Raw genomic sequence first — 12,962 nt, forward strand, 5'->3', positions numbered from 1 at the left:
ACAGGACTCTGGCGTAATTCGAGGGCGTAACCTTAAACGTTTATAGTGTAAACAACTATAACAAAGATCGGAGTTACAACACCTTCATTCATTCTAGAGCACGTCACAATGTCTTATGTGTTAGATATTCATATGGATCGTAAGTATGACATTTTCATTGAATTAAAAAACAAACAAAACAAAAAATGGGCATTTTTTTACTGCGCAATATCCGCTAAATGTGCTCGAATTACTTCGCGACAAATCAATTACTTATCCAAAGGGTGACAAGCAATTGTTGTTGCCCCTTTCAGCATTACAAAACTAGCAGAAATTCATGCCTCATTACTGTGCGGTTGAGAAACAATAGAGATTATCAACAATTCGGTCTTGTGAGGACCACAACATATTGGGTGGGTATTCGATTACGTACCGATTTGTGGTCTTGTGGTATGGCACTCGCTTTCGGATTGGATGGTCCTGGGTTCGAGCTCCGATAAGCGCATAATTGAGCCCTTGAAAAAGGCTCTTTACTCACATTCCCTCAAGGTTCTTAGGTGTAAAAAGAGTACCTGGCGGTTAATAGCGCTGCCTCTGTCGGAAAAAAATTGTGATATCGCCTAACAGAACTCATATCTCATACAGCATGTTAAGTGTTTCTATTTGTCAGACACCCTTGTAAAACGCTTTCAGCACGTTTAGTGGATATTGCACTCAACAATCAAGATTCCATTTCGTCATATCTTAAGCTGTATTATATGATAGTTGTTTGATTCACACAACTATTTTATCGTTCTTCAAACGCATAAAACGTCTTCAAATCAACACGAAGCGCTACGGGAATCTCTGATGTACATCATCAATCGGGCGCGCACACACACTCACATACACACACAAACAAACGCACATACACTCATAAACACACACACACACACACAAAACAAACAAAAACAAAAAAACGAAACAAAACAAAAACAAATAAAACAATAAAATAAACAAAGAAAAATACAGAAAAAGCCAAAGTAAGAAAAGAAGAAAATAACGGTACAAAAGATGAACTTAAGACAACACAAATTTAAAAATCGGTCTTCATAAAATGACTTTGAATCACCCATTTGCACAATAAAAAAAAAATTTAAAAAAAAAGAGACCGTCACACCCCCCCCCCCCAAATAAAAAATCAAAACATAAAAAAATCCCTAAACTCGAAGCAAAACTTAACAAAACTAAACAAAGCAAAGCACAGTCTAATGAGGCAATTTGCCCTTAATACTCTGCATTACGATTACATATATATATTGGGGGCGAAGTGGCCGAGTGGTTAAGGCATTGCACTGTGATCCGGATGACCCGGGTTCGAGCCCCGCTTCAGGGCACTGTTCGTTTTTTTACCTGTGAGCATGATTATTAATCCCCACAATTTTGTCACTTGCGACAAAATGGATATTCGTTGACATCAACATCTTGTAGAGATATTATATCGTATTGAATAAAATATATATATTATCGTGAATATTATAATTTTATATATATACTAGTATATATTTTATATATATATATATATATATAATATATATATTATATATATATATATATATATATATATATATATATATATATATATATATATATATATAAATATATATATAATATATTATAATATAATATTATATATTAGCAATTTGCCATAGAACGTGATAAGGTTAGAATGGTGATGTCATAGTCTCGATTGCCGCAAAGGCAAATTAAGGGCTGATAACGAATTACACACGTACACAAACACACCCACACAATCACACAAACACCCCTCCCACACACACACACAAACACCCTCCCCCCCACACACACACACCAAAACACACACACATACACACACACCCACACACACACAAACACACAAGACAATATTCGCGTCTCTTTAATCAAGACATGTACAAAATATTAAGATAGATTATCGGATTTGGGGTGCCCTGCTGATGATTACTGTGTGAGTGCATTCAGTACTCGTCAATGAATCAAGTCTGTATTGTATCGTGACAAAACTATTTATGTTCATTTTGATTAGAAAATGTTGACGTCACGCTCAATATGTTATGATGACCCGACCTTAACCTTGTCTCTAATATGACCCAATGTCACAAAACGTGTTTCAGAAAAAACAAAGTACAAGCGGAGAATACGACATCACTGGATGGCTCAGTGGCTAGTGCGGCTGCTCGCCGACCTTTCTCTCTCTCTCTCTCTCACTCTCTCTCTATTTATCTCTCTATCTCTCTGTCTCTCTCTCTCTCTCTGTCTCACTCTATCTATCTCTGTGTGTGTGTGTGTGTGTGTGTGTGTGTGTCTCTCTCTCTATTTATCTCTCTATCTCTCTGTGTCTCTCTCTGTCTCTCTCTATCTATCTGTGTGTGTGTGTGTCTCTCTCTCTGTCTCTCTCTCTATTTATCTCTCTATCTCTCTGTGTCTCTCTCTGTCTCTCTATCTATCTGTGTGTGTCTCTCTCTCTGTCTCTCTCTCACTCTCTCTCTGTGTGTGTCTCTCTATCTCTCTGTGTGCCTCTCTCTGTCTCTCTCTGTCTCTCTCTCTCTCTCTCTCTCTCTCTCTCTCTCTCGCGCGCGCGCTCTCTGACTCTCAGCTAGGCGGAGGGTGTCGTATTAATTGGATCCCGAATTTGGCTGACAGAAACCGTAATATTTATATTCTTTGTTTTCGTCTAGCACTTCTTTCTTTCCTATATTTCTCAACAATGCAGTATTTCGTATGTAAGGGTGTGTTGAATGATGAAAATTGGAATTCGTAATAAAAACAATTGAAATATTGGCTGACGTTTATGCGCTTTATTGATGAGAATAGAGAGGTTTAGCAGATCATACGTATGACGCATGACGCATTACGTATCAAGCCCCTTACGTTCGGCCAGTGATTCCACCAAACTAGTTGTCCCTCGAATACGCAAAAATGCTGGAATGAGATCCTTTTCTCATTTCGGACCCTCTGTTTGGAATGCGTTACCAAAGAGCATTCGTGTAAAAGAATCATTGGCTATTTTTAAACGCTGAAAACATATCTGTTTCGATTTTAGTAGATCATATAATGAGAAGCAAGATTGCCGTCTGGTTCCTGTTGTGCTGTGTGTGTGTGTGTGTGTGTGTGTGTGTGTGTGTGTGTGTGTGTGTGGGTGTGTGCTTGTGTGTGCGAATGAGTATGTTTCAGCCAAAATAATTTGTAAGTTAAGCGCTTAGTCTTATGTCTCGGATGTATATAGTTTCAGCATTATATTTATATTATTATATATTTATTATTATTATTATTATTATTATTATATTATTATTATTATTATTATTATATTATTATTATTTTATTATTATTATTATTATATTATTATTATTATTATTATTATTATTATTATTATTATTATTATTTTATTATCATCATTACTATTTAAGTCTGCTTTGCATATCACTGCTTAATACATACTTGATTATTTAAAATTTATTTTACACCAGTTCCTGCTCTCTTTTTTCGTTTTTTTTTTTTTTGTTTTGCCTTTTTCAAAGTGATAAATTAAGAAGCAGCCACTGGTATAAGATAAAGATCTGGAAAAAGTGAAGCCTACATTTGTGGCTCTTTGCGGCTCTGTGGTCTAGTGGTATGACACTCGCTTTCGGATTGGAAGGTCCTGGGTTCAAGCCTCGCTCGGCGCATAGTTAAGTCCCTGGAAAAGACTCTTTACTCAATTTCTCTCACTGTACTCAGGTGTGAAATGAGTACCTGGCCGTTAACAGCGTTGTCTATGTCGTAAAAAAATTGTATTATCGCCGTTCTTTATATTACGTGTTGTTGTTGGTCAGGGACCCTTTGTAAAGCGCTTTGAGCACTTTTAGTTGATATTGCGTTCTATAAAAGCTCAATTCATTGTTTTAATAATAATGATAATAATAATAATAATAACAATAATAATAATAATAATAATAATAATAATAATAATAATAATAATAATAATAATAATAATAATAATAATAATAATAATAATAATAATAATAATAATAATAATAATAATAATAATAATAATAATAATAATAATAATAATAATAATCATCATCATCATCATCTTTATTGTCCAAATAGGCAATTATTGTTAGGTTACAGCTCTTGTAATAGGGAAAATGAGAAATACGTGTTTTGTCGAAGTTAGAGTCTTCAATGAAATCAATAGACGAAGGGAGAATTAATGGTGGATTGCGATAATACGGGAAACAAACCCGCCTTTTCCTCCTCATTCTATAGAGAGGTGATTCATACATTCTTTGATGATTGTAATGATCGGAAAATAGAAGGTTGTTTTGTGATTATTTTGTCCGTGCAACCGTGTAGGTTGCATTAGTGTGAGTGGAAGATTGTTTGTGTGTTTGTGTGCAAGTCACTGCTCTTAGGTGGGGAGCGATAGATAGCAAGATATATATATATATATATATATATATATATATATATATATATATATATATAGATATAGATAGATAGATAGATAGATAGAGAGAGACCAAGAGAGATAGATAGATAGATAGATAGAGATAGAGAGAGAGAGAGAGAGAGAGAGAGAGAGAGAGAGAGAGAGAGAAAGAGAGAGAGAGAGCGGGAGATCTATAAATAGATAGGTAGAGAGAAGGACGGATAAATAAATAAATAAAAATAAATTGGGCAGTATATAGTGCAATATCCACTAAACGTGCTCAAGGCGCTTTACAGGGGATCCCTGGCCAAAAGAAACACTTAACATTTAGGATGGTACATGTTGCCTGCCTGTTAGGCGATATTACATTTTTTTCGGACAGATACAACGCTGTTAGCGGCAATGTACTCATTTTACACATGAGTACGGTGAGAGAATGTGAGTAAAGAGCGATTTCCAAGGGCTCAACTATGCGCCGAGCGAGGCTCGAACCCAGGACCTTCCGGTCGGAAAGCGTGTGTTATACCACTAGACCACATAGCCGCACAAATTCTCTATTGCTCTCTGACACTGCTCTACTCACTTCATTTCTTGTTGTCATCAACATACGTACCTTCTCCAATCACTTTTCTGTTTCTGTATGTAAGATAACAACAATCTTTCATTATTTTAATCTTTTCATTTTCAGCTTTTAATGCGGATAACACAATGCCGCTTTGTGCATGCGACCAGAATGCCACCGGAAGTAGGGACAACTTTATGACGCATGCGCCAATGAGCTTCTGTATGGGAGGATTCCGGCCGAGAACTGTGATGACTGTTGATCCAGTGTCATGGCGGTCCAAAACCATGATATCTGACGGGTATGTGTAGATTTATCAGATGCCCTTACAGAGAGAACGTCAACGGAGGAAATTTCCTTGGCGGATAATCCTATTCTTGGGTGCATTCCTTATTATTGTTCATTCTTTGCAACCCATCTCATTAACCAAACGATAAATTTCATCAGTTATAAGAGAGACGCATGCTTAATGCTATGTTGACGTTCTCTCTGTAAGGGTATGTATATTTATCTTCTCGTATCCTGTTAACCCCCCCCCCCCCCCCCCCCCCGTTCTAGGAAGACTTGTACAAAAATTTGGCCAGAAAACCTATCCTTCATATATTGATTGATTAAAGTGACCCTCATCTTGGCAAAAATCTCTCAAATCTGGGACATAAGGAAGACTTCGCGATTTTATGCCAAGATGAGGGTTATTTAATTCAATCGATATTTCAAGGACCAGTTTTCTAGCCAAATTTCTAAATACGGGGACTACGCAAAATCTTAACTAAAGTCTCCGGTTTGAGAGGTTTTTTTTTTTTTTCCAAGACGAGGGCCATTTAAATCGATTGACATTTGAAGGACGAGTTTTCTGACCAATTTTTTCAATACGTGTCTTTCCAGACTAAGGTACTTACTTAGTTTCGTATTATCCTGCGCCGTCCTCTTTGACGTTGGCTGCCCGCACTCTACGATGACAATAAATGTCTGCCCATGCCTCCCGTCTGTTGACGGTATCCTACAACTCTCTTTCCTTCATATCTGTCCATTCTAGGATATCTTCTAAAATATTACTGGACCTTGGTCTTCCTCTTCCTCGTTTGCCCTCCATTTTCCCCCTCTGTCGAACTCTAATACTCTGGAAAAACACATATTTTAAAATTTGGCCAGAAAACTCGTCAATTATCGATCGATTAAAAAATGACTCTCATCTTGGCAAAATCTCTCAAACCCGGGACCTCGACCTTTGGGATGAATAAAGGGAATTTTATCTATTTACAAACCGACTGATCATAATATGTGAGGCACAGTCTCCAAACGGTATTATGTCGGTAAGATTCGAACCCAGACTTGTGAGTTTAGAACTAGACAATGATAGGAAATACGAAATTTGAGATTTTTTGCAGTGTAAGAAATGTTATTTATTCTCCACCATATTATGCGAGAGAAATCAACCCAAAGTTTCATATTTGTGTGAGGGGTCCCGATAGCTCAGTTGGTAGAGCACTCGCTTCACAATCAAAGGGACCGAGGTCGATCCCGGGTGCAGTCTAGTTTTGTTTTGTTTGTTTTTTTTTTGTTTTTTCTACCCTCACCCCCCCCCCCTGTCCACCCAGCAGTGTTTCGGTAGCTGGGTCTGTTAGATTTGGCGGAAAGTACTTTGTGAAAGACTAGCGTCCTATCCAAAGGGTAGCAAGCAATTTCTATTGTCCGTTTCACGCTATAGAAACAGGGAGAAAACTCCGGCTTCATTTCCCTAATGAAGGATATATACATGAATTTTTTAAAAATTCTCCATAATGAGGAAGAGAATTCAGCCGAAAGTTTCATATTTGTGGCTATAAATTCAATCTTGTTTTACCAAGACATTCATCCCAAAAAAATACACATATTTACAATGTAAACGATTTACGTAATACTCATATCCCCGTGAGGCTCTGATGACTCTATGACATTTTGACAACCACCCGAGCCGTAAATAAATATGACCAAAGGTTATGTAAACTGTCCGACCACAGTACTGTCGTACTCTGGAAAAACCCATATTTAAAAAATGGACAGAAAACTCGTCCTTCAAATATCGATCGATTTAATTGACTCTCGTCTTGGCAAAAAAACTCTCAAACCCCGGACTTTGCCGAAGTCCCAGGTTTGAGAGTATTTGCCAAGACGATGGTCATTTAAATGGATCGATATTTGAAGGACGTGTTTTCTGGCCAAATTTTTAAATATGGGTTTTTTCAGAGTCGACAGAGTAATGGTCACTGTGCTACTTTTACCACCGGATTAGCGTACGTTAATCTCGGTAACTAAACACCTGTAATATGGTTGGTGCCAAAGTAATTGACTAATCTGTACCGATAAGAAGAATCTCAAGGTTACAGTGATTTCCCGTTAAGAAACTTCATTTGCTCAATTGTTTGATATGGAAATGCCTTTTGAATTTTGTGGAAGTAGAATAGAATTTTCTATAGATGCTAGAACAAAATAATTTTTTAAAAACCACCCAAAAATATCCAAAAAACTTGATTTTTTATGCAGCATAATATCCACTAAATGTGGCCAAAACGCTTTGCAAGGGGTCCGTAGCCAAGAACAACACTTTACATGTAGGGCGGGACATGACGACTGTTAGGCGATCCTACATTTTTTTCAGACTGGGACAGCGTTTTTAACGGTCAGGTACTCCTTTTACACTTAATTGAATGTGAGTAAACAGACTTTTTTTCAAGGACTCAACTATGCGCAGCTCAGAGCGGGATTCAAACACTTGACTTTCCGATCTGAAGGCGAATGTCATATCACCAGACCACATAGCCACACTTCTGATTATGTTTTATTTCTTCTCAATTTAGAATTTCTTAAATGAAAAACCATAGGAACTAACAACAAATAACATTACACCAAACAGTCAATCGATAATAACTTCGAACATGAACATAATTCCTGTTAAAAAATTCTCAATATAAGTGGGTTCCACTGTAAAAATAATATACATATATGCTTTTTTTTGTATGTCGATGTCTATTCGTGCCATTGTACGAGTTGGACTTATGACAGTAACCGTACTATCGAAATCATGGATAATACATGTTACATTCAACTGTTTACCTCCACATCTTTATGTCTCGTATCAAGGTAAGGCAAAATGAAAGTAATGAATTTATCTTTTTATTATTTTTGTTGTTAGCTGAAGAAGGGTTCCGTGTTTAGTATTTTGTTCATTTTTTGAAGCAGCTGTTTTATTCACTTTTTGTTCATTACTTTTAAACCGATCACCTCAATGCTCAGATGCCATGCAACCAATTTAAGGCTAAGATGGTAAAAAAAAAATTGTTGCGTTTTTTTCACACTTTCAAAAATAGTCCACTGATTTGGAATGAATGCAGTCTTATCCTTAATCCAAATAAAGATCTGACCAAGTGTGTGTATGAAACGTGCATGAGACAAAGCAAGAAAAAAAAATCCCCCCCAAAAATCAGTCGAACTCGACTGGGGATCGAACCTTTGACATTCTGATTACTGGTCAGACGTGTTACCATTACACCACAGAACCTCCCGATAGTTGGGACAATTTTAATACCTTTATTCTTCACAGGGGTACGCGTTTTACGCTGTGAACCTTCGCTTGCATCAAACAAAACATGCATTTAAAATACAATAAAATTCGGTTTGTGTATCCCATTGGGGAAATTTGTCAATAGGGTCTATTCCAAGGGAAGACTGGAATAACCCAGGCGTCAGCCGCAGTGCATCCCGAAAATTGAACTCGGGCGAGGTGACTTACTCATCAAGGCCACACAGCCCAGCGGCGGGTGATCGAACTCGGTACATTTCGGGTACGAAGCAAAGAACGTACCGCTGAGCCACGCTGCCCCACAACTGAAGAGTTCTGTAGACTAAGATTGATTTTGTGTCTTTATGAAATGTATTTAAGCCAATGTTACATCGTAAATGAAGGACAGTGGATGGAATCCGTTGACTGTTTGTATTTTATATTCAACTTGTCATTCAGAATGTTGTAATAATAAGGTTAATGAGGCTTACTTTTAGAAAAAAAATTATTATATATTATATATATATATATATATATATATATATACATATATATATATATATATATATATATATATATATATATATATATATATATATATATATAAGAGAGAGAGAGAGAGAGAGAGAGGGATATATATATATATATATATATATATATATATATATATAATATATATATATATATATATATATATATTATATATAGATATAATATACTGGAGCAAGTCAAATGTCTTCGTCCTCGTCCTCTCAGCACCGACTGTCCTTGGAAAGTCGCCACTTTAGTTCTTGCCCGGTTTTGAGTGTCCGTCAACCACTCTCTTCTCGAAGGTTCAGTTATTCCACATGGAACATTCCTTTTTGTTATTGTCTGAAGAAGGGTTTCGAGACCAAAACGCTTCGTGCTTTGGTATTTTGTTCTTTTATGTTTTTTTTTAAAGCTGTTATATTTATTTTTGTTTATTACTTTTTTATAATCCACAGTTTCTAGCAGCCTAGTATCTATCACCTTTGACTTATGTAACTCGGCACTACTTTTACGAGTTAATTACAAAATTCTGAATGGTAGACTGCAAAGGAGATTTGAATGAAAATAACGACAGTTCTAGCATTTCAATTCAATAACGAAGGGTTACGATGAAACATTGGGTTAACTCCTTCACTGCCGTAATCTAGAAAGACAAGCATTTAACATTTTTTTGTGCGGCTATGTGGTCTAGTGGTATGACAGTCACTATGAGATCGGAAGGTCCTGGGTTCGAGCCTCGATCGGCGCATAGTTGAGTCCTTGGGAAAGGCTCTTTACTTTATATTCTCTCACACTACTCAGGTGTAAAATGGGTACCTGGTCGTTAACAGCGTTGTGTATGTTGGAAAAATATGTAATATTGCTAAACAGGCTCGTGTTTCGTTTTACATGTTACGTGTTGCTGTTGTTCTGGGACCCCTTGTAAAGCGCTTTGAGCACGTTTAGTGTTTATTGCCCTATATAAAAGCTCAAGTTTTTGGGGTTTTTTTAATTGCCAGAAACTCGTCCTTCAAGTATCGATCGATTTATATAACCCTCATCTTGGCAAAAACTATCAAACCTGGGACTTCGCGAGGTGAAGGTCATTTAAATCGATCTTTCAGTCGATATTTATTTGAAGGACGAGTTTTCTGGCCAAATTTTAAAACAAAATTCCCGTCTTTCCAGAAGAGTACGGCATTTAACTGGTTAAAAATATTCCCTATTCATGATTGGAGGTTTACGAGTTAACACTGAACTAAATCCATTTCTTAAACACTTGAGATTAATCCTTAATCTACACAACTCTAATCCTCAAATACAAATATTGAATTGGAGAAATACGTGGGCTGAATAATAATTGGTTCCACAGTTCTTCAAATTATTAAGAAAAATTGATTAAAAATTTATTTTTTTGTTAAGAAATGTATATTAAATAAACTTCAGCCATTGTTTTGTATCTAACTCTTGAGCTAATTTCCCAATTTGAGTCATGTTTTTTTGTCAGAAAAAGCCCATTAAAATCTGATTGTAATGCATGCGATAACTCAAAATATTCCAAAAGTGGAGATAGAGCCAGTTAATCCTCAGCCCCCGTTGATATAATATAATATTACACGGGTAATGATCTCTTATTTATCGAGCTAAATGACCCTTCGTATAATAGCAATTATTATTAAACCAGTTGACTGCCCATATTCTGGAAAAAAACTCATATTAAAAATTTAGCCAGAAAACTCGTCCTTCAAATATCGGTCGATTTAAATGACTCTCATCTTGGAAAAAAACAAAAACTCTGAAACTTGGGATAAAGGAAGACTTCGAAGGCTTGAGAGCTTTTGCCAAGATGCGGGTCCTTTAAAACGATCGATATTTGAAAGACGAGTTTTCTGGATAAAAGTTTTTAATACGTGTTTTTCCAGAGTTTGGGAGTTAACTGGTTTTATAAAGCCAAATATTTTAGAGTTGGAGACAGTAAGTAACGTTCATGAATGGCGGATGACACACATTCTATTCAGAGCTGGGAGTTCGTCACGAAAAGGCGTATCTATCTAAATAACAAAATGCAGTAACTCTCTCTGTACCTACTATGGGAAAATCGTCACATTCGTTACGATGCCACCAGCATTGGTATCATCAGATTTCTTTTTGTATATCCCAAAATTTGTAGAAATATGTTTGTATTTGTTATAGAACTTAACGATGTTCTGTAGAGCTTGTATAGCTCAACAAAATTATGTAAAGTAAGCTTTTCATTCATTTTAAACATCTATTTTAATGTTATGTGGGTATGGCATTTTGGGAAAATCCGGAATATGGTCGGTAAGGAGGGAGTTAACATTTGTACTTTTGAAATAGATATAAACATTTAAAAAACCCACTAGATATACAAAGAAACACTTAATATTTTCAAAACAAATGCGAAAGTAAAAAAAACAAAAAAAAAATCCCTGTGAAAAAAAAGTTTAAGACTTTTTGTCAGTGTCTGACATAGCCTATCATTCTTCATAATCACTTATAATAAAAATTGTATAGGTATTGGAAACTATTCTGTAAGATTGAGTTGTCAAGTTGAAGCAATCTTTCGTGAAGGGGGGTCTCAAATCTGATCCAATTCATTTTGTTCCGAGTTTTCATATTATTATTAATTAAACGAGCAATGAAATCATAAGTGGGGTTTTCCAACACTTTCTATGACAGAATCTTGTTTTGGTGTTTAATCAATAACGTTGTTAAGATTGCAACTTCGTTTTATACGTTTGTGGTCACAGTGAAATCTTATGTTTATTAGATATTCTTTAGAGTTTAGTTTATCAAGGCGTTACAAAAGCAATATTCTACTTTAATTATCTAGATGTTTACTGTACAGTTTAGTTTTTTTTTTAAATATAAAAGTGCAGTACCAGCGATATTTTGTTATAGTAAATGTTGTTAAACCTCTCCATATCAACTACAGGAAAATCGTCACATTCGTTACGATACAACCAATGTTTTTCTTATTCTTTTGTACATTATAAAATTAAAGAAAATGAACAGTGTGTTGTAGAGCATGTTTTGCTAAAGAAATTATGTATCGCAAGAACTTACTGTTATCATGTTTGAGTGATAAAAAATATATTTTTGTGTTAGTTGGGTGTGAAGTTTTGGGGAAAATCCTGAAAATGGCTGGTTAGGAGAGAGTTAAATAACGATAAGTATTGAAATGTAAGCATCAAATTATTAGACGAAGACATATACTGTGGACATTTCGGGTTACCCCTTCATCAACAAAACATGATGAATAAAACACTAAGGACGATTGAGATATGAGTCAATGGAATAGTTTAGGTTTAGTGTTTATAAAAGTGCAGTGCCAGCGATATTTTGTTTCAGTAAAATGTTGTTGTTAAAGGTGGATTTAAGTTTTATTAAAGTGTGATACAGGGCTGTTTAAAAAAAACAAAACAGTTACAAGTAAAAAAGAAATACCCAAAAATTCACCCTGCCTCCACTTGCGTGAGGCTTACTGATGATTTTTGGATGTTAATTTTTCTTGTATTTTTTTAAAAAACATTTCCTGCTTTTTCTTAAATTAAGAAATTAAGGAGCAGGCACCGGTGTAAAATAAAGACCTAAACAAGTTTGAATGAAAGGTGCCAGACAAAGCAAGAAAGAAAAATACAAGAAATAAAAAACAAAAACATCCCAAAAAATCAGTCGACCCCGACTGGGGATGGATTCTCGGACCTTCTGATTACCGGTCAGAAGTGCTACCATTACACCACAGAGGCTCCAGGGGTCTGAGGTTCGAATCCTCAGTCAGGTTCGACTGATATTTTGGGATGCTTGTTTTTTCTTGTATTTTTCTTTCTTGCATTGTATCTTGCTTTTTTTTACCTCTGTTTCAAACACACCTTTTCAGACCTCAATCTTACACCAGTGCC

General features: G+C 35.8%; 1 protein-coding gene across 2 annotated transcripts in view; it reads left to right on the forward strand.

The window, feature by feature from the left end:
* LOC144967512 (uncharacterized) overlaps window positions 1-12,962 on the forward strand; it is a 62,605-nt gene that overhangs the window by 14,307 nt on the left and 35,336 nt on the right. The window contains exons 2-3 of one of the 2 annotated variants that reach the window (XM_078904884.1): window positions 1-139; window positions 5,118-5,292. The exon at window positions 1-139 is cut by the window's left edge and continues 291 nt beyond it. In XM_078904884.1, the coding sequence (XP_078761010.1) occupies window positions 109-139; window positions 5,118-5,292 (206 nt within the window). In that variant the 5' untranslated portion in view covers window positions 1-108. The remainder of the gene's footprint in view (window positions 140-5,117; window positions 5,293-12,962) is intronic. The other variant, XM_078904885.1, reaches the window with a different exon arrangement.

The sequence above is a fragment of the Berghia stephanieae genome, chromosome 3 (assembly GCF_034508935.2).
Source record: "Berghia stephanieae isolate SIO BIC M18660-M18661 chromosome 3, UCSD_Bste_1.3, whole genome shotgun sequence".
NCBI lineage: Eukaryota > Metazoa > Mollusca > Gastropoda > Nudibranchia > Aeolidiidae > Berghia > Berghia stephanieae.